This window comes from Oncorhynchus nerka, linkage group LG27 (assembly GCF_034236695.1).
Source record: "Oncorhynchus nerka isolate Pitt River linkage group LG27, Oner_Uvic_2.0, whole genome shotgun sequence".
Lineage (NCBI taxonomy): Eukaryota > Metazoa > Chordata > Actinopteri > Salmoniformes > Salmonidae > Oncorhynchus > Oncorhynchus nerka.
The window spans coordinates 52,897,061-52,924,837 of NC_088422.1; the positions used below are offsets into that span (position 1 = coordinate 52,897,061).

Here is a 27,777-nt window from a genome sequence, read left to right on the forward strand (position 1 = left end):
ATTTTAGTTTTGGGAAGAGAACTGTACTGAGATCAAATATATTATTGGAGAGAAAATGAGCAGAATGTCGGCAGGAAACCATCTCCTCCCACTGCCCGCCACTGGGCTTCCTCTCATTGCCATATTTGGTGGTGAGTGGAAACGCCAACCGGATGCCTCACATTTATACATCCGGTGAAACGTCTGGCTAGTTGTTCTATCTGTGGCAATATCGTATTTGGAGCTAGCAAACGGAAAAATGTTTACCATATTTTGTAAATATTTTTATTAATTCGACGAAAATAATGGATATGTTCAGTAAACTGACACATCTCTTTCAACAGGCGTTGGAGACTGTAAGTATTGGTTGACAAGCCCTTTTCGTACTCCACTTCCTGGATTTAACTAGCTGGGTAGATACTGTATGATGCAAGCTAATTGGCTAGCAGCAGCTAACTTTACTTTTCTTTGACTTTGTTCCATATAAAGTTAGCCAACGGCTAAAGAAGTTAGTTAGCGGCTAATAGTTAACTATTTACAGGCCTAACATTTAGTTAAATGAAGCGCCAAATAACAAGTTGCAGTCTAATCCAACGCGTTAGCTAGCTAGCCAAGTAGTCAATACTAGCTAACAAGATGGTGGCAAGCTATCTAGATTAATTTATTTGGTGTAATATGCTTTTTGAACAATGCCAATGTTATTATGAAGTTGTGTATATGTGTTAATCATTCGGCAAGTATCTAACGTTAACTTGCTACCTTAAAACTACATATGCAATGGCGTCTGAAATGTTTGTTGATAAGATTTCCAGCTATCCCATAGAGATAGATAGATTACTCATCTTTGTATCTCTGATATTATAGCGCCTGTGAAAGCAAGTAGGCAATTTTCTTCTTCACGATTGGCTGATAACCCGGTTGGACATGACTCCAACATAATCACCAGGAGAGATCAGCCAATGAAGTTGGAAGTCACAACCAGTTAACGACATTAAAATAGTGGAAGCCCTCATTGGCTTTGGCCATGCTATTGTGGCTTTTTGGCCACTGGAGACCTCTAACATTCTCTATGGACTAGACTGACCTGACTCCATATTTGATCAAGTGGAATTCCACAGACATATGATAGTCTGGGCAACTTTCTTGGGGGATGGGTAGAGTGACAAGCTCATACAAGACAGGACAAAGCGCAACTGATCAATGGAATATGTTTTGTGCTGGATAGGACATAATTATTTAGTATTTAGGCACACATTCTTTGAGCTGAATCATCTCATGTTTCCAATCTTCTATTTTCTAGAGGGAGCCGTCAGTAAATTTATTGGACTCTTTCGTGGACCACTGGAAAGGGATAACCAATTATTACATTGAAACTACTGGTGAGATTGAGACACTATTGAAATTAAGAAAATGTTGAATACCCCAGATGTGCCACCAAGCAAACTTGGCTTGAGTTACATTGCGAACTAACTTGTCGGCAGTAGGTCTATTTCCTTTTAATACTGCTGTCATATTCGGCATGCGTTCATAATGGCCTATGTTGAGAGTGCATTCAACTGTGATGCTTTTCCAGGTCAAACGAGGCCTGTAAAGCAGACAGACATCCCATGGCGATTGAAGCAGATGCTGGATATCTTAGTTTACGAAGAGGCCCAACAGGGGCAGGAGGAGATGGGCCCTTGTATGGAGTACCTCCTACAGCACAAACTGCTGGAGACCCTCTGCACCCTAGGCAAAGCACAGGTACCACACACACAGCAGGTGAAATGTTGTCATGTGTGGTACGTTTTGATAACCCTCTCTTCGACACTGATCTCTTCGTCCTACCAGTACCCCCCAGGAATGAACCAGCAGGTCCTGGTGTTCTTCTCCAAGATCCTGGTACAAATCCAAAAGCCAATGCTTCACATCCTCAATGTGTATAGGCCAGTCCAGGTAAGGAGTCATTCGTTCTGGTTATTGTTTGTCACTATGTTGTTGTCTATGGCTGTTGGAAATTTGATATACAGTGCATTCAGGAACTATTCAGACCCATTTTTCCACATTTTGTTACATTAGTCTTATTCAAAAAAACAACAAAAAATCCTTCAATCTACAGACAATACCCCATAATGACTAAGCGAAAACAGGTTTTTAGCCATTTTTGGTTATGTATAAAAAATAAATACCTTATTTATATACAGTACCAGTCAAAAGTTGTATTTATGTTTACTGTTTTCTACATTGTATAATAATAGTGAAGACATCATGTAGTAACCAAAAGAAATGTAAACAGATTAAAATATATTTTATTTGAAATTCTTCAAAGTAGCCAGCTTTGAACTCTCTTGGCATTCTCTCACTCAACCAGTTTCATGAGGTAGTCACCTGGAATGCAATTCAATTAACAGGTGTGCTTTGTTAAAAGTTCATTTGTGGAATTTCTTTCCTTCTTAGAGTTTGAGCCAATCAGTTGTTGTGACAAGGTAGGGGTGGTATACAGAAGATAGCCCTATTTGGTAAAATACCAAGACCATATTATGGCAAGAACGGCTCAAATAAGCAAAGAGAAACGACAGTCCATCATTATTTTAAGACATGAAGGTCAGTCAATCTAGGCGATTTCAAGAACATTGAAAGTTTCTTCAAGTGCAGTTGCAAAAACATCAAGCACTATGATGAAACTGGCTCTCATGAGGACCGCCACAGGAAAGGAAGACCCGGAGTTACCTCTGTTGCAGAGAATAAGTTCATTAGAGTTACCAGCCTCAGCAATTGCAGCCCAAATAAATGCTTCAGAGTTCAAGTAACGGACACATCTCAACATTAACTGTTCAAAGGAGACTGCATGAATCAGGCCTTCATGGCTGAATTTCTGCAAAGAAATCACTACTAAAGGACTCCAATAAGAATGAGATACTTCCTTGGGCCAAGAAGCACAAGCAATGGACATTAGACCGGTGGAAATCTGTCCTTTGGTGTGATGAGTCCAAATTTGAGATTTTTGGTTCCAACCACCGTGTCTTTGTGAGACACAGAGTAGGTGAACGGATGATCTCTGCATATGTGGTTCCCACCGTGAAGCATGGAGGAGGTGGTGTGATGGGGTGCTTTGGTGGTGACACTGGCTGTGATTTATTTAGAATTCAAGGCACACTTAACCCAGCATGGCTACCACCGCATTCTGTGAAATACTATCTATCATTCTCTTTATCAAGATAAAGTGATATTTTAAATGTGCTTTCCTTAACTGTAAAATTGTCCTCCCAAAATTCCTGACATTGCTCTCAACAGAAGCTGGTTCGTCTGTGTGGTCTTCCGGGATCGCAGACTGAGAAAGAGGAGGCTCAGTTTATGTTTGTTGTTTGCTCCAGGGTGAAACAAGATCCTTATGTTCTCAACTACATTTTAGAGGTACTTTAAAATTCAACCATTTTGATTTGGTCGTGCATTTTCAAGCACTAAACATGTGTAGGCAAGGGGCATACTGAATAGTAGTACTAATGGTAGAAGTTCGAAAATTAAAAGTAGTGGTAGTAGTACTTTATCACGTCATTAGTTTGACAGTAGTTGACTAGATCTAGTTGATTTCATTGCATCATCTGAAGTAATGTCAATGTATGATTGATATATTTATTTATTTATTTTTTTACACTGTTTTACTTGTCATGTAGATTAAAAAGGATAATCACTCCAAGAAGTCTATTTCTACCTCTGAGGATACAGAAAAAGAGAGAAGTGGAGAAACTGTGTCTTCCAATTACCCCACAGCTTCCAACCCTGCCTCCACCTCCAGTCCTCAACAGCACTCACCCACTGACTCTCCCTCAACTATTTTCCCAGCCAATGCAGGCCTCATCCATGTCTTGGTCCACTTGAGCAGAAGCCAGGTGTGTTCAGCAAGGACTATTTTACAAACCAATACATAATTCATGAATTTGAGGCTTGTAAATGAACACGCTATCAATAATTTGCCACGTTTTTCTTTGCCTCCTTGTTCAGAAAAGCAGAGTTGCACTGAAAGCCTTTGAGAGCTTGCTGCTCCTTGTCAGCATACCAAAGGAAGATACTGCAGTGTGCCTGGCTGAAAGCACCCCACTGTGTCAGCTACTAGCTGAGAGGTTGTGTGAGCTCTTCAGCCAGCTCCCGGCTACGCTGGAGCCTGCAGACATACACAGTTTCCCCCAGACCCACTGGAAGTGAGTTTAGTGGCCCAGAGCATGCATGAGCCCTTACTGGCGAATAATGTGCTGAAGGCACAAAATACTCCTGATTCTACAAGCCTCTCGTTCAGTTCACCACAAGGGGCTTATTGGCTCTGTAATTTGTGAAACTTGTAAAAGTGTGCTTTAAACAATGTACATTTGGCATACAAATTAGAGGTCGACCAATTATGATTTTAACGCCGATACCAATTATTGGACAAAAAAAGCCGATACCAATTAATCGGCCGATATAAAAAAATAAAAATAAAGTTTTTATTTGTAATAATGACAATTACAACAATACTGAATGAACACTTATTTTAACTTAATATAATACATTAATAAAATCCATTTAGCCTCAAATAAATAATGAAACACGTTCAATTTGGTTTAAATAATGCAGAAACAAAGTGTTGGAGAAGTAAGTGCAATATGTGCCATGTAAGAAAGCTAACGTTTAAGTTCCTTGTTCAGAACATGAGAACATATGAAAGCTGGTGGTTCCTTTTAACATGAGTCTTCAATATTCCCAGGTAAGAAGTTTTAGGTTATAGTTATTATAGGGCTATTTCTCTCTATACAATTTGTATTTCATTTAACTTTGACTATTGGATGTTCTTATAGGCACTTTAGTATTGCCAGTGTAACAGTATAGCTTCTGTACCTCTCCTCGCTCCTACCTGGGCTCGAACCAGGAACACAACGACAACCGCCACCCTCAAATCAGCGTTACCCATGCAGAGCAAGGGGAACAACTACTCCAAGTTTTGGAGCGAGTGACGTTTGAAACGCTATTAGCGCGCACCCCGCTAACTAGCCATTTCACATCACAGCGTTACACCAGCCTAATCTCGGGAGTTGATAGGCTTGAAGTCATAAACAGCAGAGCTGCTGGCAAAACGCACGATAGTGCTGTTTGAATAAATGCTTATGAGCCTGCTGGTGCCTACCATCGCTCAGTCAGACTGCTCTATCAAATCATAGACTTAATTATAACATAATAACACACAGAAATGCGAGCCATGGGTCATTAATATAGTCGAATCCGGAAACTATCATCTCGAAAACGAAATACGGGACCGTTCTATATTTTATCTAACGGGTGGCATCCTTCAGTCTAAATATTCCTGTTACATTGCACAACCTTCAATGTTATGTCATAATTACGTAAAATTCTGGCAAATTAGTTAGCAATGAGCCAGACGGCCCAAACTGTTGCATATACCCTGACTGCGTGCAATGAACGCAAGAGAAGTGACACAATTTCAACTGGTTAATATTTCGTGCTAACCTGGATTTCTTCTAGCTAAATATGCAGGTTTAAAAATATATAGTTCTGGGTAATGATTTTAAGAAAGGCATCGTTGTTTATGGTTAGGTACACGTTGGAGCAACGACAGTCCTTTTTCGCGAATGGGCACTGCATCGATTATATGCAACGCAGGACACGCTAGATTTAATTTTACCTTTATTTAACCAGGCAAGTCAGTTAAGAACACATTCTTAAAAAAATAAAGGGAACACTTAAACAACACGGTCAGAACACGCACAGCTCCATGTGGGAGGGGCCGCACACCTCCATGTGCTCGCCAGAGGTAGCCTGACTGCCATTAGGTACCGAGATGAGATCCTCAGACCCCTTGTGAGACCATATGCTGGTGCGGTTGGCCCTGGGTTCCTCCTAATGCAAGACAATGCTAGACCTCATGTGGCTGGAGTGTGTCAGCAGTTCCTGCAAGAGGAAGGCATTGATGCTATGGACTGGCCCGCCCGTTCGCCAGACCTGAATCCAATTGAGCACATCTGGGACATCATGTCTCGCTCCATCCACCAACGCCACGTTGCACCACAGACTGTCCATCAGGAGCATGCCCAGGTGTTGTAGGGAGGTCATACAGGCACATGGAGGCCACACACACACTACTGAGCCTCATTTTGACTTGTTTTAAGGACATTACATCAAAGTTGGATCAGCCTGTAGTGTGGTTTTCCACTTTAATTTTGAGTGTGACTCCAAATCCAGACCTCCATGGGTTGATAAATTTGATTTCCATTGATCATTTTTGTGTGATTTTGTTGTCAGCACATTCAACTATGTAAAGAAAAAAGTATTTAAAATAATATTCCATTCATTCAGATCTAGGATGTGTTATTTTAGTGTTCCCTTTATTTTTTTGAGCAGTGTAGTAATATCATCAACCATGATTGATCATGATCAACCATGATTGATTAAGTTTAATGCTAGCTAGCAACTTAGCTTGGCTTCTTACTGCATTCGCGTAACAGGCGGGCTCCTCGTGAGGCAGGTGGTTAGAGCTTTGGACTAGTTATGAAAACTTGAAATTGGCCCTAATTAATCGGCCATTCCGATTAATCGGTCGACATCTAATACAAATAAGATTATTTCTTGGTACATTTTAAACAAGGTCTAGTTGTGACCGCAACCGGACTAAATATTGAATGACTTGGAATGCATTGCTTGACTACCATATGGGTGATAAGTTCATTATCGTTCGAACTGCAGCACCCCAAATGATTTGTTCTTGAGTTTGTTGAGCAGATGGGCTGTTTATGTTTTGGTTCTACAAAGCTGTGTCCATCATAATGTTCAATAATCAATTAATTACATGAAATCTTGCACCATGTGATCAATTATCAGTTCTAAATGTGGTAATTATTATTATTTTTTTACTGTCTGTAGCATGATCTATTTTACCTGCACTCATATAGGACAGACAGTTGTTGTTCAGAATATGTCTCCAGAGACACCAGAGGTGCGCATATTAATCATGCTGTAGAATTCATTACAGCCAACAGGTCAAACAAACTGCTAAAATAAACAAGTCACTCAGAAAAATGAATCGTTCATTAAATTATCATTAAACTAAAATCAAACTTAATTTTCATTACACATTTTACAAAAGTAAATCGTGGATCTATTAATCTGAAACTCACATAATGAATTATTCAGTTGCTTTGCTTTCCTAAGTGTTGTCCACTTGATCCTGCCTTTTATTCCCATCTTCTGACAGATCACTTTGTCCTGTCTTGCAGTTTTCAAATGCAACAACTGTAGTTTAGACATTTTTATGATCTAACTGCCCCACAATCCAAAATAACAAGGTTGATTATCATCTATCAAAGTAATCAGACCAATTATTTTACACATTTTGACTATGTAACTGCTTTGTTTTAAAGTAGTTAAGTAAAACTTTTGAACTTCTTCCATTACCACAAAAATACTTAGAGCTAAAGCAAGCCCCACAACCTTACTTGTACAGTTATCATCTTGTTTTGATTTAGTAATGGACCTGATGTCTTGTGCAGTGTTCCATTCTCTCAGAGCGGTATGCAGGAAAGCCAGTCGTTTCCTGGTAGTGAGCACATGGAGAGCTTTTTCGCTTGGCTGGACTTCCTTGACCATCTGATGAGGGAGGCACCAAAGGTAAAAAATGAAATAATAATAATTAAAAAGCAGAAATACTTGACTATTTAATTGAGTTTCCACCAAGAGAGGATGTCGAGTGCATTATATTTGCTGTTTTTGTAGAGCCTCGCTGTGAAATTAGCCAAAGAAATTCACCATTGCTGGCTTGTCGGTGTTCTACAGCATGAGCTGCTCCAAATGTAAGTGACCCCCACTTACATTTTCTCCAATGGGGTTTTGTACATATACAGTGCATTTGGAAAGTAATTCAGACCCTTTCACGTTTTCCACATTTTGTTACATTACAGCCATATTCTAAAATGGATTACATAGGTTTTTTTTCTCATCAATCTACACAATACCCCATAATTACAAATCAAAAAAAAATTAAACATTTTTTCTCAAATTATTATAAAAAAACAAACATCACATTGACATAACTATCGAGACCCTTTACTCAGTACTTTGTTCAATCTTGGTTTCATCAGACCAGATAATCTTGTTTCTCATGGTCTGAGTCTTTAGGTGCCTTTTGGCAAACTCCAAGCGGGCTGTCATGTGCCTTTTAGTGTGGCTTCTGTCTGTCCACTCTATCATAAAGGCCTGATTGGTGGAGTGCTGCAGAGATGGTTTTCCTTCTGGAAATTTCTCACATCTCCAGAGGAAATCTGGAGCACTGTCATGAGTGACCATCGGCCAAGGCCCTGCTCCCCCGATTGCTCAGTTTGGCCGGGCGGCCAGCTCTAGGAACTGTCTTGGTGGTTTCAAACTTATTCCATTTAAGAATGGAGGCCACTGGTTTTGGGGACCTTCAATGCGGTAGAATTTATTTTGTATCCTTCCACAGATCTGTGCCTTGACACAATCATGTCTCAGAGCTCTACGGACAATTCCTTCGATTTCATGGCTTGGTTTTTGCTGACATGTAGTGACAACTGTGGGACCATATATAGATAGGTGTGTGCCTTTCCAAATCATGTCCAATCAATTGAATTTACCACAGGTGGACTCAATGAAGTTGTAGAAAAATCTCAGGGATGTTCAATGGAAACAGGATGCACTTGAGCTCATAGCAAAGGGTCTGAATACTTATGTAAATAAGGTATTTCTGTTTTTTTATTGTATGACGATTGATGGGGAAAAAATGATTTAATCCATTTTAGAATAAGGCTGTAACAAAATGTGGAAAAAGTCCATGGGTCTGACTACTTTCCGAAAGCACTGTACCTGGGACATATGGACTATTATTAAACAGTGGTTTGTGTTTTAGGTCTGAGATGGGCGTGCTGGTGAACACTGCGCTGCTGTGCTGCTCGGTGCGTCACATCCAATCCCCTGCCATGGTGGAAGAGCTGGTCTCGTTCCTCCTAGGCAGACAAACACAGAGCGAGCAGCGCTTGGACACAGAGAGTCATGTGCTGCGTTATCAACTTATAGAGCACTGTGACCACATCTCCGATGAGGTAAGCCGAAGGTGCTGCTACTGTAGCCCTCAGTAAAGGCTGAACATGACTAAAGACGAGACAACTGGAGTTCACATCTCTCATGTTGCTACTATGAATATAGTTAAGCTATTTTTATTCCCTTATTCTTCGTTTGGCATACAACACTAAGGAAGTACCAGCGTTATTTCTGGTTAATGCTGGTGACATGTGCTGTACTTTCTCTCTGCCTCCTAGATCAGTATCACTACTCTGCTCCTGTTTGAAGAGCTCCTACAGAAGCCTCACGGGGACATTCTCTTCAACCTGGTCCTGAGGAACCTGGAGAACCGCTGCTACGTGACACGCACTCTCGGGGGAGGGGATGATTGCAGGCATTTCACTGACACAGATCCCGTGGAGGAGAATGAGTGAGTTAACTCATCCAGAGGTAGAGCTCCAATGGACAGATGACCTCTGTAGGGGCTAATAAAAATCAAGGTTGTTACGAGCCATTGTAACATTGTAATTGTGTTAATTGCATAGTTAATCATGACTATGACTAGTTAATCATGACTATGACTAGTTAATCATGACTATGACTAGTTCATCATGACTATGAATAGTTCATGACAGACCAAATGGAGTATACAGTCATCAATACCACTCAGGAATGGCTTCTATACTATTCATATATTTTTGTGTTCCCCCTGTACCTGAACAGAGAACTAGAGGAGGACCCTTTCTTCACTGACATGTACGGCGAGGATGAATTCAACAGCTCAGAGCATCTTCTGCATCGACCACAGCTCATCAGAGAACATCGCTGCAGTGGGCAAACTCAAGCATTGGACATTGTAAACAGGTGCCTTTAAACACAGAATGAAATAGAACACTGATACATTTCTCTATGCAGTTAATTTTATTACTGGTGGTTAATTGAGTCTAGGCACAACATTCATCCCCTCATTCGGGTCATAAAGAAAACTGATCAGACATCTCTCATGAAGGAACTACTTTTTGTATTTTAGCAGCTATAACTCACTTTACACTGTCGTTTTGTTTTGCAGTTTTCTGTGTTTGGTCCCTCAAGAAGCAAAAACCTCTCAACATGTCCAAGGTGCCCGATATGAAACTTATGTCCATGATGCTCATGAGCAGGTGAGCGGAGAACTTCAAGTAGTGAAAGTCATTACCACGAGTAGCATAAATTGAGGTCTCGGATCTAACGCAAAACATCTGATTTTTAGTTTAAAGAGTGCACTGCATTCTTGCTCAATTGGGATTGGCCGGAGTCCCGCAAACCAACCGAGTTGTCTGTATCCAGTTCTGACTTTTTCGAAGGCCACTTCCTCAAAGTCCTGTTTGACAGAATAGGCCGGATCCTTGAGCAGGTAGCCTTCAAGGGATTTATTTTTGTATTTTGTTCATTGGTCCACTGTTGATACTATCCCAAAATGTTTTGCATGTCTGCAATCAAGCTCTCAAGATGGCGCACTTTCAGTACAACTGTGTTTTGTATATGGTACAACTATTGCATAGTCATCATAATACATTAGTGACCACCATGAGTGCTGTGTTTAGTCACAAACATCCCCTCACTTGTGACGTGTGTGTCTCTCTCTCTCTTAGCCCTATGAGCTGAACCTCCAGGTGACATCTGTGTTGTCCAGGCTGGCCGTGTTCCCTCATCCCCACCTCCATGAGTACCTGCTGGACCCCTACATCATCCTGGCCCCTGGAGCCCGCTCCCTGTTCTCTGTGCTCATCAGGGTGGGTGACTACTACACTCACCTCCTTCCTTGTCTTTGAGGTTTTACCGAGCTATAGTTTTCACAAATACATTCCTAATTATGTTTCTCCTGGTTTGACAGGTGATAGGAGAACTGATGCAGAGGATCGAGGTGATCCCAAACTTCACAGAGAAGCTTGTGCATGTCCGAAGGCAGCTGATGGGCCTGGATGGGGAGTCTGGGTAAGTGCCATAGAGAAACCAAGTGCATTTGTTAAGTATTCAGACACCTTAACTTTTTCCACATTTTGTTACATTACAGCGTTATTCTAAAATGAATTATTAAAAAAATTCCCCCTCATCTACACACTACCCATAATGAATGACAAAGCAAATCTGTTTTTTTACCTTTTTTGCTAATTTATAAAAAACTGACATTTTACGTAAGTTTTCAGACCCTTTACTCAGTACTTTGAAGCAGCGATTACAGCCTCAAGTCTTCTTGGGTATGACGCTACAAGCTTGGCACACCTGTATTTGGGGAGTTTCTCCCATTTTTCAAAGTAGATCCTCAAGCTCTGTAAGGTTGGATGGGGAGTGTTGCTACACCGCTATTTTCAGGTCTGTCTAGAGATGTTCAATCGGGTTCAAGTCCGGACTTTGGCTGTGCCACCCAAGGACATTCAGAGACTTGTCTTGAAGCTACTCCTGCATTGTCTTTTCTCTGTGCTTGGGGTCCCTGAACGTTCGCCCCCTTCTGAGGTCCTGAGAACACTGGAGCAGGTTTTCATCAAGGATCTCTGTATTTTGCTCCGTTCATCTTTCACTCTATCCTGACTAGTCTCCTAGTCCCTGCTGCTGAAATACATCCACACAGCATGATTCTGCCACCATCATACTTCACCGTAGGGATGGTATTGGCCAGGTGATAAGCAGTGCCTGGTTTCTTCCAAACGTGACGATTGGCATTCAGGCCAGAGAATCTTGTTTCTCATCGTCAGTCCTTTAAGTGTCTTTTGGCGAACTCTAAAGGCTGTCATGTGCCTTTTTACTGAGACGTGGCTTCTGTCTGGCGCCTCTACCATAAAAGCCTGATTGGTGGAATGCTGCAGAGATGCTTGTCCTTCTGCAAGGTTCTCCCATCTCCACAGAGGAACTCTGTCCTCTGTCAGAGTTACCATCGAGTTCTTGGTCACCTCCCTGACCAAGGCCCTTCTCCAATTGCTCAGTTAGGATGGGCTGGCCAGAGTCTTGGTGGTTCCAAACTTCTTCCATTTAATGGAGGCCGCTGTGTTCTTGGGGGCCTTCAATGCTGCAGACAATTTGTTTCTGGTACCCTTCCCCAGATCTGTACCTCAACATAATCCTCTCTCGGAGCACCTGAGCTCAATTGAGTCTCATAACAAAGGGTCTGAATACGTTTTATTTTTAGTACATTTACAAATGTCTAAACCTGTTTTCGCTTCGTCATTATGGGGTATTGTGTGTAGATTGAGGACCATTTTTTTCACAAAAAAAAAATTTGATTTTAGAATAAGGCTTATGTAACAGTGGAAAAGGGGTCTGACTACACACTGTATATATTAGTTTAAATTAATTATTTGGTAAGTGTGTGCGTCCTGAATGTGATGTAGTGGTTAACCTGATCACCATGCACGCTGAATGAAGTTATATTTTCAATGCAATATGTGTGTAAAACACTTGTGCAATATAAAAAAGGTGTAAATGCCATTCATGTGCGTTGACCGGACACTACACCAATACATGTGTTCTTCCTAATAACAAAAACCACCCTCCTGAGAAGCAGACTGAGGAAATGACAATGATTTTGTGTGGATCTTGCCTCCCCAGAGTGGATCACATGCCCCTGCTTAAGGGAGTGATCATCCTGGAGGAGTTTTGTAAGGAGCTGGCAGCCATTGCCTTTGTCAAACTTCCTGCCAACACCACAAACTTGCAGAACACTGACACCTTGTGAATCCTTGAACGGAACACTCAGTCAGACGGACGACACCAGTCACAGCTGCTTACTTCTGTTGGTTGCACGAGTAAACAAAGCCATAGATGACCGGAGGTACAAGGGCATTAATTGTTCTCCAAAGATGAAGCATTGGTACTTAGGAGAATAGAACATGTGTAAGATTAATCTCAATTTTTAAGTTTATTGTAAATGCTGAAATGTTTTGAGTTTAGCTTACATAATGACTATCTTAAGCAAATTATCACACCTGGAAGTAATGTATGCAGTCGGTCAAATCAATGTAAAAGGTTGCGTTTCATCTTGTATTTGTAACAGTTGCATATATAAGATTGCTGTAGGCTATCCCTGGTTCCTGAGATATTAAAACATGTATTAGAATGAGGATTGAGCCGGTATTCATAGTGCTTATGTAGGATCATGTTCATTATGGACTAAACTGATCCTGGGTCAGCACTTTTAATGAAGCTTGATACATGATCATCTGGGCTGTGAGACTGGTTGGAACAACCTAAAACTGTGCGTCATCCAGTTTAATTATTGATACTTTGTTTGCATGGCGATGAATCCATCCTGGAGGCAGAACTGAGCGGTTTCCGCTAGATGGGCCAGGTACAAAGTCTAAATAAATTAATACCAAAAAGCTAATGTTTTAATACAAGGTTAGGTTTAAAAGATTTGTACTTTGTGGCTGTGCCAGCTAGCAACCACTCTGGAGTTGCTTCCAGAACAAGATTCACGACAAAAAACACTAACCTGTGCTTGCCTTTTCTCACGTTTTATTTCTGTGTTGAGGTGATGTCTGGTGTCTTATGTGGACCAGGGTCACAACACATTGTTTTAAACATCAGTCTCTGTACAATCCTTTGTAAAGTATGATCATGCAACTTAACAATTGAGATGAGCCTCAAAGTATTTGGCTTGAATTTTAAATAGACTCAGCGACATGAGCAGCAGTGCAACCAAATATAATGCTGAGAGTATCTGCATTGAAGTTTGCGTCCCTCTCCTACAATGTGATAGCTGAAGAGAATATTTTTGCTTCGTACTCTGTCAGAAGCCACAACGTCATATTGCTGAGTCAACCTGTCATAACAGTAATTTGATTTTTCTGCCATGGGTATTAGATTTCATGCGGCTTATCTAAAAATGGATCATATGAAGCTAGATCATGATTGGTAGCTGAATGTAGTTTTTGAATAATAGCAGACTTGATTGAACGTTTGATCAAAAGGTTATAGACCCTATTCTGTATTGCAGTCCATTTTTCGCAAATTATTTCTGAAAAGTTTTTTTGCAATCTTTTCCAGCAGTTTTCGGAATGGTGGTCTTGTGTAGCTGTTGCAACGCCAGGGTTGTGGGTTGATTCCCATGGGGGACCAGTACGAAAAAGTCCAAATGTACTCATGTCAGTCGCTCTGGATTAGTGTTTGCTAAATGACAAATGATGTACAAATTGATAAACGTTGTAATGTCTGCTCTCAAAGCGGTCTTTTGGCCGCTCATAGACAGGTACTTGCCCCACGTATTCCCAAAATCATCTTCAAGTAAAAAGTGTATTGTTTTTGGAATGTCATTTCACCACCTTAGTAGAGACTATGCACTGGAAGGAAGGACCCAGTAGTTATTCTCTGTTGAATCTTGTCTCTTAGCTGAGGATTCTCCACTTTGTACCACTGAAAGCGAGGGCTCTCAATCAGTGGTGGTTGACTGGTGTGTGGCCCCTCCCCAGTGTGTTCCAAAGACACCACTGTGTTGAAGCAGAGTCCATCTGTCTTTCCAGGGACCCTTCCATTGTGCTGTAGTCCCAGGATTCCCCTTGTGTTGACGTTGAGGTCGTAGTAGGAGGAGGGCATGGCCTCTTGTACCAATGTGTTGGCCGCCCATGTGACTGTGTGGGTTTTCACAGACACGGCCACAGGGAGGTGCAGGTCCTTAATGTTGCCCAAAAGGAGCCAAAGCACCCCATCAGAGCTGCTGAAAGTGAGGAGAAGTCGCTGTACAACAACATGGCAGCACATGTCTATAGGGTGAGCCACAGGATGCCAGGGCTTCTTTCTGTATTTCAGGGCGGTATCGATGAGTCTGAGGATGTCACGACCCCTCAAGGTGAGTGGGGAGTCTTGGTCCCACCACTGAGCCTGGAGAGACTCTGCATCAGCCTCTGCCATAGTCTTCAGGGAGCCTCCTAAGGGAGGAAAATATGCAGGAACAGCAGTGAAAAGTAACTAATCAATGCTGCCGACTCCTGAGGAATACAAGAAGTTGACAAATTGACTTGTTGAAAGTCACTGAGCTCTTCAGTAAGGCCATTCTGCCAATGTTTGGCTAGGGAGATTGCATGGCTGTGTGCTTGGTTTTATACACCTGCAACAGGTGTGGCTGAAAGGTGTGTGTATATACCCACCCACTTATTCTTGAAGAATATAAGCTGAGCACAACTAAGCCTGCTATTTGTATGAAAAGCTGAAATACGTGGATAAACTGTTTTACCTGTAATCTCCGCCAAGAAAACGAATCGGATCCACTGCGGCCCCTGTTCTTGGACCAGAACCAGGGTAATGGGTTTGCAGTCGAATCCAGCCTCTTCCTTCACCTCCCTTCTCATGGCCTCCACAATGCCCTCTCCCTCTTCCATACGGCCAGCTGGAAGGTACCACTGTTTGTAGCAATTCTCCTTGGCCTCCTGCACCATGAGCACCTCATTCTGCAAATACAGGTGACACACACAATAGGATGCACTTTGATGAAAAGTGTAATGAGATGTCTTTACAAAAATAATAATTTTAAAACAGTACCAGGAACTATTCTTACCCCTTGCAGACCTTACATTCCTGAGGGGGCATGTTAAATCCATGGGGAGCTCTAATAAAACAAGGTAGATTGGTTCTACTTCTGTTCAAATGTACAAACATTTCTGAGCGGCATCGTGCATTTTGTCCCCCCCACACTAAACGCGATCATGACACTCAGGTTAAAATATCAAAACAAACTCAACCAATTATATTAATTTGGGGACAAGTCAAAAAGCATGTATGGCAATTTAGCTAGTTAGCTTGCACTTGCTAGCTAAATTTGTCAAATTTAGCTAGCTTGCTGTTGCTAGCTAATTTGTCCTGGGATAAACATTGAGTTGTTATTTTACCTGAAATGCACAAAGTCCTCTACTCCGAAAATTAATCCACACAAACGGTCAACCGAATCGTTTCTAGTCATCTCTCTTCCAGGCTTTTTCTTCTCTTGACTTTATATTGTGATTGGCAACTTTTCATAAATTAGGTGCAATACCGCCACTGAAATCGTTCATCTCAGTCACCCACGTGGCTATAACCAAGGAGGAGATGGCATGTGGGTACCTGCTTCTGCAAACCAATGAGGAGATGGGAGAGGCAGGACTTGCAGTGCGATCTGTGTCAGAAATAGAACCGATTTCTATTTTAGCCCTTGGCAACACAGACTCTTGCGAGCGCAATAATTGAACAGATTTCTAAATATATTTTGCAACGCTTGCGCACGTGAGTAGTGTGGTCAGCCTGTTTGTAGCGTCCATTTGCTGTTGCTGGCTGGCAGTGGTTGCGATTTCCATTTGCAAGAATGTGCGAGCCACAAACTCTGCTTCCACTGGTTCAGTTTTGGTTAGCTCCAACAATGGCTTGACCTAGTTCACATCCAAAAAGTCTCAGGATCCATGGGACAGATCTTCCACCAGTTGACTTTCCTTCAATAAATCGTGATGACATTTCCCCCAGCACGGCATCCAAAGTACTGAAAAAAAAGTTTACACTCCCTATCGTCTCCATAATCATGCTGACCCACTGTGCATTCAACTACATACTCTTCCAGAGTTTCTCATCAGTCTCTGTTGTTTACTTGGAGCTGAGGTGCTCATGCCCTCCTGGCATGCCTCCCAAAGGTTTTCAAATTCATTGTCACACTGGAGTTTTTCAACGCACTTGGACAAGTTTGACACAGACGTGCAGATCAGTTGCGGTGTTCAGGAGCCCCAGAATTGAAAGTCACGTTAGCAATAAACTCAAAGTTTGGCTCTATCGCTGCTTTACAATAAGCCTTGGCCTGAAGTCTCACATCTGTGCCATATACGTGAGTAGACTCGATTTTACAGAGCTGTTTACTTGATTTCACGGTCACTTGATTTCAAAATTACTGACACTGTGCCGAGGTGGCCAGAGCATCTCTGATCAAGTAGTCTTAAGGTTTCCCCAGTGTGCTGTGCAGCAGCCGTGGTTTCCCAAATAATTTGTACACACATTAAAAAATGCATTCTGCTGCCTCAGTCGACCTAGCGTGCACCCCATTTCAAATGCAGTTGGTGATTTAAAGTTATCACATGTGGCATTAAGTGATTCAATTGATCTTGCAATATTTTCTGCACAACAGTGTTTCACGGACATCACACTAACCCCGTCGTAGCATTGACTTAGAATATTTAATGCTGATGCCAACATTTGTTAGCTCTGAGATAACAAGGTTAGTAAGTGATAAAGCATCACATTGTTTGCTTGTTGCCATTGGCAGCAACCGCTCTCGCACACCATTTGCGTCTACAGATCGAATAACAATAGAAATGTTAATCACATCCAGTTGGATCTTTGGTTCCATCTAATTTCAATGTATACCACAATTCACCAATTTCCTCTGACAATCTTGCGAGCCATGATTTCATTCTGAAGGTCATGATGTATTGTATTACGTGGAATTGTGCTAAATGATTTTGCAAGTTCCTTGCCTTTTCTCAAAAGTTACTGCTTCCTCCTCCTCAGTCAATCGCATCCAAACTCCTTCCCAAAGAATGCTAATTTACTGCAATAAACTCCCAATGTCCACAATCCCTGAAATAATTTATTAGCTGCTCAGTATTCACAGGAGTGGATTTCTTTCCATTGCGCTTCATGTTTCTCATAATCATGCATTTCACATGCTTTTTAAAGAGGTATGCTTCTCCACCCTTTCGTGTTGTCATTGGCATGTTTCCAACTTGAGTAGCCAGTTTGAGTGAAGCTCTATCCAAATTAGTATTGGAGCCGAGGATAACAGCATCTGCCTTGCGGGAATATTCAAGCCACTCTGTTCTTGAACCAGGAGCTTTCTACTGAAAATGCGGCACAGGTAAGTGTCGAGACAAACCTGTGCTGGCTCCTCACAGATGTTGTTGTGGCTGGGGTAACGGAGGTGCAGGTGTTTGTTGTGATGTTACCCTCATGCTGCTGGTGCTAGGCCATGGCTCATTTCGATCTTGGTCAGCAGGCGGCGAGGGGAATGGGTGGGTATTGCATTTGCTACTCTCCCTCAACCTCTGGTCAGGCTACTCTGCATCGGTCTCACCATGGTCCTCAGTTTTTGCTCTTGGCAGCACCCAGCCATTTTTGGATATCCTTGCTGATCAAAACTTTGCAGACTAGCTTTAATTATTCAGTGCGCCACTACCAAAGCTTAAAAGCTAGCTGCAGCTGTCTGCAAAAGTGGAAAACAGATGTACATTTTACCCCGCCCTGGGATCCAATTAGCTACCTAAACAAGGTAATGAAGGCGGTACCTTATGATATTGCATGGCTAGGTGCCAAATCATATTTTGGGATTATAACTAAATTATTATTACTGTCAGGTTCTTCCATCTCATCCAAAGAACTCTGTAGTTCGGTCATTGGGTTCTTGCACAGTTGCTTAGTTTGGTTGGATGTCCAGTTCTAGGGCAAAGTAGTTTGACATTTCTTCCATTTCCCAATGATGGAGACCACTGAGTCCTTGGAAAATTTCAACACTCTAGAAATGGTTTTATACCTGTCATGAAGTTGCCCTCTTTGGGTACAGCAAGCCTCATCCCCTTCTCCCTGCCTCCCCCTTTCCTCCCTCAACTAGACTGCTGTGGTCAGAGAGAGGTCGTACATTCCTGATGATCTCCTCATGGCCACACAGTATAGCGAGAGTGAAGTTTCATAGAGAACAAAGGAATTTCTTCCACCTCAGAACTTGAGGTCCTAACAACGTTTATGTTCCGGAGAAGGTATAAAAGATCAGTGAAGGGCCTCCCGGGTGGCACAGTGGTTAAGGGCGCTGTACTGCAGCGCCAGCTGTGCCACCAGAGACCCTGGGTTCGCACCTAGGCTCTGTCGTAACCGGGAGGTCCGTGGGTCGACGCACAATTGGCCTAGCGTCGTCCGGGTTAGGGAGGGCTTGGCCGGTAGGGATATCCTTGTCTCAACACGCACCAGCGACTCCTGTGGTGGGCCGGGTGCAGTGCGCGCTAACCAAGGTTGCCAGGTGTTTCCTCCAACACATTGGTGCGGCTGGCTTCCGGGTTGGATGCGCTGTGTTAAGAAGCAGTGGGGCTTGGTTAAAGCTAGCTGCAGCTGTCTGCAAAAGTGGAAAACAGATGTACATTTTACCCCGCCCTGGGATCCAATTAGCTACCTAAACAAGGTAATGAAGGCGGTACCTTATGATATTGCATGGCTAGGTGCCAAATCATATTTTGGGATTATAACTAAATTATTATTACTGTCAGGTTCTTCCATCTCATCCAAAGAACTCTGTAGTTCGGTCATTGGGTTCTTGCACAGTTGCTTAGTTTGGTTGGATGTCCAGTTCTAGGGCAAAGTAGTTTGACATTTCTTCCATTTCCCAATGATGGAGACCACTGAGTCCTTGGAAAATTTCAACACTCTAGAAATGGTTTTATACCTGTCATGAAGTTGCCCTCTTTGGGTACAGCAAGCCTCATCCCCTTCTCCCTGCCTCCCCCTTTCCTCCCTCAACTAGACTGCTGTGGTCAGAGAGAGGTCGTACATTCCTGATGATCTCCTCATGGCCACACAGTATAGCGAGAGTGAAGTTTCATAGAGAACAAAGGAATTTCTTCCACCTCAGAACTTGAGGTCCTAACAACGTTTATGTTCCGGAGAAGGTATAAAAGATCAGTGAAGGGCCTCCCGGGTGGCACAGTGGTTAAGGGCGCTGTACTGCAGCGCCAGCTGTGCCACCAGAGACCCTGGGTTCGCACCTAGGCTCTGTCGTAACCGGGAGGTCCGTGGGTCGACGCACAATTGGCCTAGCGTCGTCCGGGTTAGGGAGGGCTTGGCCGGTAGGGATATCCTTGTCTCAACACGCACCAGCGACTCCTGTGGTGGGCCGGGTGCAGTGCGCGCTAACCAAGGTTGCCAGGTGTTTCCTCCAACACATTGGTGCGGCTGGCTTCCGGGTTGGATGCGCGCTGTGTTAAGAAGCAGTGGGGCTTGGTTAAAGCTAGCTGCAGCTGTCTGCAAAAGTGGAAAACAGATGTACATTTTACCCCGCCCTGGGATCCAATTAGCTACCTAAACAAGGTAATGAAGGCGGTACCTTATGATATTGCATGGCTAGGTGCCAAATCATATTTTGGGATTATAACTAAATTATTATTACTGTCAGGTTCTTCCATCTCATCCAAAGAACTCTGTAGTTCGGTCATTGGGTTCTTGCACAGTTGCTTAGTTTGGTTGGATGTCCAGTTCTAGGGCAAAGTAGTTTGACATTTCTTCCATTTCCCAATGATGGAGACCACTGAGTCCTTGGAAAATTTCAACACTCTAGAAATGGTTTTATACCTGTCATGAAGTTGCCCTCTTTGGGTACAGCAAGCCTCATCCCCTTCTCCCTGCCTCCCCTTTCCTCCCTCAACTAGACTGCTGTGGTCAGAGAGAGGTCGTACATTCCTGATGATCTCCTCATGGCCACACAGTATAGCGAGAGTGAAGTTTCATAGAGAACAAAGGAATTTCTTCCACCTCAGAACTTGAGGTCCTAACAACGTTTATGTTCCGGAGAAGGTATAAAAGATCAGTGAAGGGCCTCCCGGGTGGCACAGTGGTTAAGGGCGCTGTACTGCAGCGCCAGCTGTGCCACCAGAGACCCTGGGTTCGCACCTAGGCTCTGTCGTAACCGGGAGGTCCGTGGGTCGACGCACAATTGGCCTAGCGTCGTCCGGGTTAGGGAGGGCTTGGCCGGTAGGGATATCCTTGTCTCAACACGCACCAGCGACTCCTGTGGTGGGCCGGGTGCAGTGCGCGCTAACCAAGGTTGCCAGGTGTTTCCTCCAACACATTGGTGCGGCTGGCTTCCGGGTTGGATGCGCGCTGTGTTAAGAAGCAGTGGGGCTTGGTTAGGTTGTGTATCGGAGGACGCATGACTTTCAACCTTCGTCTCTCCCGAGCCCGTACAGAAGTTGTAGCGATGAGACAAGATGGTAGCTACTAAAAAAAAAACAATTGTTGAGAAAAAGGGGTAAAATTAAGAAAAAATAAAGATCGGTGAAGAATCCGGCTACGAACTAGTCAGTTTGTTACAACTTGGGGAAGCTCATGGGAGACTGTGTGGCCACATTACCATAACTATGTTTATATAATAGCCTCAGATATGAGGTTTGTTGTATAAGATGAATGAGTATGATACTGTTTAAAATTGTGTAATGTGATTTTGGACTGTAATGAAGGAAACTCCAATTCCCTTTTGAGCTTAATTAAATCAGAGGACCGCCCATGAGCCAAGTTAGTGTCAAGCATCCTGGGACAGCCCTTTTCTGCAATTCTGAATACAACCAACTTTGAGAAATTCTAATCAGACCATGTTTTCCTCCATTACGAGGGGACAAAGGTTGCAGACCATTGCTGAATCTTTTAACCATACCACGTGGTTAAACTCTTAGACTATCGATACCAACAGAATAAGAACAAGTCTTTGATATTAATTACTAGTCTGCAGCTAGGAATTCGGTATTATTGAACGCGAAGAACGACAACCGCCAAAACATCCATTCTATAACGAAATGTATGAATGTCACTCTGAACAATCCACTCTAACCACGACAGAGAGAGAGGACAGAAACTAACTTTTCAACAAAGATCAAGACGACACACTGAGCGTGTGATTGATTGCAATTGTTGATTGCAATTGTTCCCGAATAAGTGAGTGAGCGTTCAGGTGTAAAGGATTAGCATTTCAATTGTTATAATTGGTCGACCCCCACTTCCCTTTTGTCTAACAAGCCACGATGCCGGTTTAGCCCACTAGGGCACATTCTCCTATCATTTCTTGTAATCATATTTACTGTTTGTTTATGCATTTCTGTGAATTACTTAGTAATAAATAAATGATTTAAGACAATTGATATATGGATGACTCAGTGAAGACTGGGTTTGTGCAGATAACCAACAATTTACGACGTTTGGAATGAGACTAACGTGAGGTAACGTAAATAATTCATCAGAAGACTATTGATCAGATATGAAAATATCTGAAAGGTTATATTGGGAAATTATAACCTTGTAATCTGAATATTTTCCTTGGTGCCCCGACTTCCTAGTTACTTAGTTACATGATTAATCAGTTAGATCGCGTAATACTAATTATAGAGAATTGTTGATAAAAACGAAGTCTAAAATTGAATGATGGTAAAGACACGACATTCCCTTCCCCAGATATGCCTCATCACAATTCTCTCTGAAATCTATGGACAATTCCTTGGACTTCATGGTATAGTTTCTGCTCTGATGTGCACTGTGGGACTTTATATAGACAGGTGTGTCTTTCTAAATCATGTCCAAACAATTGAATTGGCACAGGTGGACTCAGTTTAGTGTGACATCAAGGATGATCAAAGGAATATGGATGCACCTGAGCTCAATTTGGAGTGTCATAGCAAAGGGGCGTGAGAGAGTAATAGGATACGGCATGTGTCAAAATTGATTGATTGCTGACCTTATGACCTGATGACATGTACAGAATATGTGCCCCCGCCCCCCCCCCTGTTCGTGTGGTCATGTGTTAGAGGGTGTTTGAACTTTTGGGGCCCATGCCCCCCTCCACCCCCCGGTTTTATCTCCCTTATGGTTATCTATGAAGTAGGAATGTCTGGGGCTATAGATAGCGCTGGGGCCTCAGCATTATAAATGTCCAGAACAAGCCATTTTTTTAAGACCTGAATATGGGTGTGTGTGTGAGAAACAAGGAATGTGTGTGGGTGTGTGTGTGTGTGTTAGAAACAAGGTCCCTTGGGCATTGTGTCCATTTCAGGCTTTAAACAACAATTAAACAGCCATCTAAATAATGTTTCTCAGCCTATTTTCCTATTGAGTTCTCTTTATATGTACAGGCACAGAGCTTCCAGATGGCTCCAGCCTAAGGATTTTCAGTGCATGTACACACGGGGAGATTAGAACCCCAAAGAAAAGATCCTAAAGGTACTTTCAGATTCAGGTTTATCATGACAGCCGCTTTATGAAAGGCCTTTACTTATGGCTAAACAGCTTCTACACAGCTTATTAATTAATGCTGTGGGATGAAATTAAGTGTTTCTAGGAGGGCTTAAACAAATATACAGTGAAACAAACATGGCCACTTTACACACATTTTTATTGACTTTTAAAAAGACCACAGTAACATGACAGAATTTGTGCAAAGGCAACGAAATCTGCTAGGGGATATTAAATGTACAACAGTAGTATTCTGTAACAAGCAATACGTGTTAAACATAAGGGACATGCAATCATGACAGGCTCTTTATGAAAGGCCTTTTAACTATGGCTAAACAGTTTTCTACACATCTACAAGACCATTATTCGTTTCGAATTCACCAACTCAAAGACGCTTGCCCGCTCCATCATAACTCCGTAAGTTTTCCCTCCCTGTGTAGATCAAACGTCCTGCCTGTAAATCCTGGGTATGCCCACATCATTAATGAATAAGATGTGTAGAAAACTGTTTAGACATAGTTAAAGGTCTTTCATAAAGAGCCTGTCATGATTGCATGTCCCTTATGTTTAACACGTATTGTTTGTTACAGAATACTACTGTTGTACATTTAATATCCCCTAGCAGATTTCGTTGCCTTTGCACAAATTCTGTCATGTTACTGTGGTCTTTTTAAAAGTCAATAAAAGTGTGTAAAGTGGCCATGTTTGTTTCACTGTATATTTGTTTAAGCCCTCCTAGAAACACATAATTTCATCCCACAGCATTAATTAATAAGCTGTGTAGAAGCTGTTTAGCCATAAGTAAATGCCTTTCATAAAGCGGCTGTCATGATAAACCTGAATCTGAAAGTACCTTTAGGATCTTTTCTTTGGGGTTCTAATCTCCCCGTGTGTACATGCACTGAAAATCCTTAGGCTGGAGCCATCTGGAAGCTCTGTGCCTGTACATATAAAGAGAACTCAATAGGAAACTAGGCTGAGAAGCATTATTTAGATGGCTGTTTAATTGTTGTTTAAAGCCTGAAATGGACACAATGCCCAAGGGACCTTGTTTCTAACACACACACACACATTCCTTGTTTCTCACACACACACCCATATTCAGGTCTTAAAAAAATGGCTTGTTCTGGACATTTATAATGCTGAGGCCCCAGCGCTATCTATAGCCCCAGACATTCCTGCTTCATAGATAACAACCATAAGGGAGATAAAACCGGGGGGTGGAGGGGGGCATGGGCCCCAAAAGTTCAAACACCCTCTAACACATGACCACACGAACGGGGGGGGCGGGGGCACATATTCTGTACATGTCATCAGGTCAGCAATCAATCAATTTTGACACCTGTCAGCAATCAATCAATTTTGACACATGCCGTATCCTATTACTCTCTGGCGTGAACGCAAATCAAAACTTATGTCAATTATTTCTGTATTTCATTCTGTGTTAATTTCTAAACATGTTTTCACTGTCATTCTGGGGTATTGTGTGTGTAGATGGGTGAGAAATCTATTTTGAATTCAAGCTGTAACAACAAAATGTGTTAAGTCAAGGGGTATCAATTCCTACTGTACATTTATTTTAGACAAAGGCCACAGAAGTCTAATGTCCTTAGGCCATGTGGACTTCTGCATGATAGAATAGTAACGTGTCAGGTTAGTAAGTGACCTAATTAACTAATTTAGCTCTTTAGCTTGGTGAATTAATCCCTTATCCTTACAGAGTTCATTGCTCACTACCTTTTCATTGAAGATGACAGCGCTGACGATGTAGGTTATCGTTTTCCTCAAGGCAACTGCTTGGACCTCTGCGGGTGCCGAATCGAACTCGTCGTTCACTTCTAGTCCTTCACCATTTAAAAGCTTTTCCACATCATTGTTCACATTCATAACTGCAGGTGACCCCACAGGACAAGCCTGGTCCCTGCAAAGAGATGCATAGAAAGTTGCACATCCCATCTATGCTCCCAACAATTTAATGGGTAAATCTCAATCACCGTTTCAAAATGTCGGTTTATTCATAACATTTTTGGAGCATTTATTTTCAGTTTATCTTCTGTTAATCAATACCTCCAAACATTTTTGGGTGTGTCAGCTAATGCTTTTCACTGAATTATTGTAACATTAGGACATACACTGAGCATACCAAACATAAGGAACACCATAATATTGAGTTGTGCACCCCCCCCACCCCCTTTTGCTCTCAGAACAGCCTCAACTCACTGGGGCATGGACTCTACAAGGTGTCAAAAGCATTTCACAGGGATGCTGGCCCATGTTGACCCCAATGCTTCCCACAGTTGTCAAGATGGCTGGATTTCCTTTGGGTGGTGGACCATTCATGATACAAGGGAAACTTAACCCAGCAGCGTTAGTTCAACACTCAAACCGTGCACCTACTACCCTACCCCGTTCAAAGGCACTTTAAATATTTTTCCTTGCCCAATTCTCAATGACCCACATTCTCAATTGTCTCAATATTCGTTTTTTAACCTGTCCTCCCGTTCATCTACACTGATTTGAAGCGGTTTCATGAGCGACATCAAAAAGGGATCATAGCTTTCACCTGGTCAGTCTCATGGAAAGATCAGGTGTAAGCCCATGAAAAAAAGGTACGTTTTTGTTTAGGTTGGTGACCGGTGTGTGTCAGTTGGCAGAAAGAGTCAGATGATACAGAATGTAAGCTAATGTTTAATGAATGAGGCATGGCGCTATCTATAAACCATGCCCAAGTCAAGAAAGCTTACCAGCAGCACTTGCTGCACTGATAGCCTACCGGCGGGTGCTTTTTCAAAGCTTATGTCAGATGCTCCGGTGAGTAATTGGCTCCAATGAGTAATTTTCTCAATATTAGGAGTTGAGAAATAAATTTGACATCAGCTAGCACGTTGTGGAACACACCTTCCACGTCGTTCATTATTTTCCATAGAATGCATAGCCCCTTGTTGATAAATTATAGCCATGGAATAAAAGTGATAAACACATTTGCTGCTAGAAATCTGTTCAACATCCACTGCAGTAGCCGGCAAATTAAATAGATAGCTACAGTAGTAGCCATGGTAACCAAACACTTGCTAGTTGGGCTAACCAAACCATCAGTCCTAGCTTGCTATTATGAAAATCTAATTCAACAATACCGATGTTTTCAATTAGTCTTTTGCTTTAAAAAGCAGCTCAAACAAAATGTAAGAATGAACTATAGCCATTGAATTCTGCTGTGCCGATATACCATGCGTTATAGGGAAATAATGCACGCTCTAGAATGCCCTTCAAGCCAATAAGAAATGAGTATTCAACAATGCCATGGTATAACATCCTATAACACACGCTATATTTGTATACTTCAATGGCTAGAGTTCATTCTTAATGTTCTATGTTTGAGCGGCGTTTGAAAAAGTCTAATTGAAAACATTATTGGCATTGTCGAATTTGATTGTCAGTGGAAAGCTTGGACTGATCGATTGGTTAGCTCAACTAGCAAGTCTGTTTGGTTACCATGGGGACTACTTTAGCCATCTAGTAAACTTGCTATGTACTTCAGTGGATGTTGAACACATTTCTACTGGCAAATGTGTTAAATTATAGCCATGGTATTAAAGGGTATAATCAATTCGGGGCTCTATGTGTACTCTGGAAAATAATGCAACTCCATGGAAGGTCAGTTCCACTCCGCCAGCGGGTCTTAGAACGCACTTTCCATGTAGTTCATTATTTTCCATAGACTGCATATCCCCTCGTTGATTATCCCTTTCAAACAATTAAGCAATTAGGCATCCTTGGGGGTTTGATATATGGCCAATATATCACGGCTAAAGGGCTGTTCTTACGCACAACGGATACAGCCCTTAGCTGTGGTATATTGGCCATGTCACAAAACCCCAAGATGCTTTATTGCTAATATAAACTGGTTACCAACGTAATTTAGAGTAGTAAAAATACATGTTGTCATACCCGTGGTATACCACGGCTGTCGGCCAATCAGCATTCAGGGCTCGAACCACCCAGTTTATAATGAGACATTTCACTGGATGTATAAATGTGAAGCATCCGGTTGGCGTTTCCACTCACTACCAAATATGGTGGTAAGAGGAAGCCCAATGACCGGCAGTGGGAAAGGAGAACATGGATTTTGGCCGAAATTCTGCGAATTTTCTCATCGACGTAACATTTGATCTCAATACAGTTCCGTTTCCAAAACTATAATCGGTTACTAACAGAGTGGACTAAGTTTAGTAGATTTTACCCTTTGACAAATCTTTCCTTGTACAGATATTGCCAATGACAATTATTATTCAGTGGCTAAAATTTCGCATGCAAGTATCGCTTTTCCGGCGGCAAGTAAGCCAGCCTGTCGCAGTGGGTCAGTATCCTAATTAAAGTTCACTGGTTCGAATACACGTGTGACAAGGTCAAAACTGTCGGCTTGGGCAAGTTACGTGACCCTAATTTCTCCAGGTGCGCCGTATTATTATGGATGCCCCTATAAAAACACTACATTGTACCCATCTGGTATATTTAAAAACATATCGTAGGTGCGCTACTGTAGCTAGGACAGCCATTCAGCATTGTTTTGATGTCGCTGTTGAATGGGTGTGCAAATTAACGTCTCGACATTACCAAAGTAACAATTAGAAATGACATTTGATGGTATTTCTACAAATTACCTTCACTGAAGTGACATCAACTTTGACCGTCGGACTCGGCTGGCGTGTTTACTTGACAGGTGAGCTCAGCTAATCTTACTAACATCGGCCTCTTTACGTCCTTGACTAGTTGAGAGGCTTTGATGTGTTGCAAGAAACGCTAATATTGAGT

The 27,777-nt window shown here is 42.3% G+C and overlaps 2 protein-coding genes across 7 annotated transcripts; one reads left to right on the forward strand and one right to left on the reverse strand.

Moving 5' to 3' along the window:
• The first annotated feature begins 164 nt into the window (after positions 1 to 164).
• Positions 165 to 13,106, forward strand: fhip2b (FHF complex subunit HOOK interacting protein 2B). 4 transcript variants are annotated; one of them, XM_029638612.1, is made up of 17 exons: positions 166 to 335; positions 1,280 to 1,358; positions 1,553 to 1,722; positions 1,810 to 1,914; positions 3,253 to 3,372; positions 3,633 to 3,848; positions 3,961 to 4,157; positions 7,467 to 7,608; positions 7,714 to 7,790; positions 8,861 to 9,053; positions 9,270 to 9,442; positions 9,736 to 9,876; positions 10,082 to 10,172; positions 10,262 to 10,405; positions 10,644 to 10,784; positions 10,886 to 10,986; positions 12,595 to 13,106. In XM_029638612.1, the coding sequence occupies exons 1-17, from the start codon at positions 285 to 287 to the stop codon at positions 12,719 to 12,721; spliced, it is 2,268 nt and encodes a 755-aa protein (XP_029494472.1). In that variant the 5' UTR covers positions 166 to 284; the 3' UTR covers positions 12,722 to 13,106. The 4 variants fall into 4 exon arrangements, with proteins under 4 accessions (XP_029494470.1, XP_029494472.1, XP_029494473.1 ...); XM_029638613.1 differs by having other exon boundaries at positions 7,491 to 7,608; XM_029638610.1 differs by having other exon boundaries at positions 165 to 335; positions 1,553 to 1,914.
• nudt18 (nudix (nucleoside diphosphate linked moiety X)-type motif 18) lies at positions 9,915 to 27,777 on the reverse strand. 3 transcript variants are annotated; one of them, XM_029638614.2, is made up of 4 exons: positions 27,627 to 27,777; positions 24,703 to 24,886; positions 15,215 to 15,428; positions 9,915 to 14,909 (listed from the first exon to the last, which is right to left on the reverse strand). In XM_029638614.2, the coding sequence occupies exons 2-4, from the start codon at positions 24,850 to 24,852 to the stop codon at positions 14,308 to 14,310; spliced, it is 966 nt and encodes a 321-aa protein (XP_029494474.1). In that variant the 5' UTR covers positions 24,853 to 24,886; positions 27,627 to 27,777; the 3' UTR covers positions 9,915 to 14,307. The 3 variants fall into 3 exon arrangements, with proteins under 3 accessions (XP_029494474.1, XP_029494476.1, XP_029494477.1); XM_029638616.2 differs by lacking the exon at positions 24,703 to 24,886; XM_029638617.2 differs by lacking the exons at positions 24,703 to 24,886; positions 27,627 to 27,777 and adding an exon at positions 15,536 to 19,022.

Excerpts from the sequence above, each read along its gene's own strand:
- fhip2b (XM_029638610.1), top strand. The coding sequence starts at position 285 with ATGGATATGTTCAGTAAACTGACACATCTCTTTCAACAGGCGTTGGAG. Across the intron at positions 7,791-8,860 it reads CAGCATGAGCTGCTCCAAAT|GTCTGAGATGGGCGTGCTGG; the intron begins GTAAGTGACCCC and ends TTTGTGTTTTAG. Across the intron at positions 10,173-10,261 it reads TCCATGATGCTCATGAGCAG|TTTAAAGAGTGCACTGCATT; the intron begins GTGAGCGGAGAA and ends TCTGATTTTTAG.
- nudt18 (XM_029638614.2), bottom strand. The coding sequence starts at position 24,852 with ATGAATGTGAACAATGATGTGGAAAAGCTTTTAAATGGTGAAGGACTA. Across the intron at positions 15,429-24,702 it reads CTGTCATCTTCAATGAAAAG|AATGAGGTGCTCATGGTGCA; the intron begins GTAGTGAGCAAT and ends CTGTATTTGCAG. Across the intron at positions 14,910-15,214 it reads TTTCTTGGCGGAGATTACAG|GAGGCTCCCTGAAGACTATG; the intron begins GTAAAACAGTTT and ends TTCCTCCCTTAG.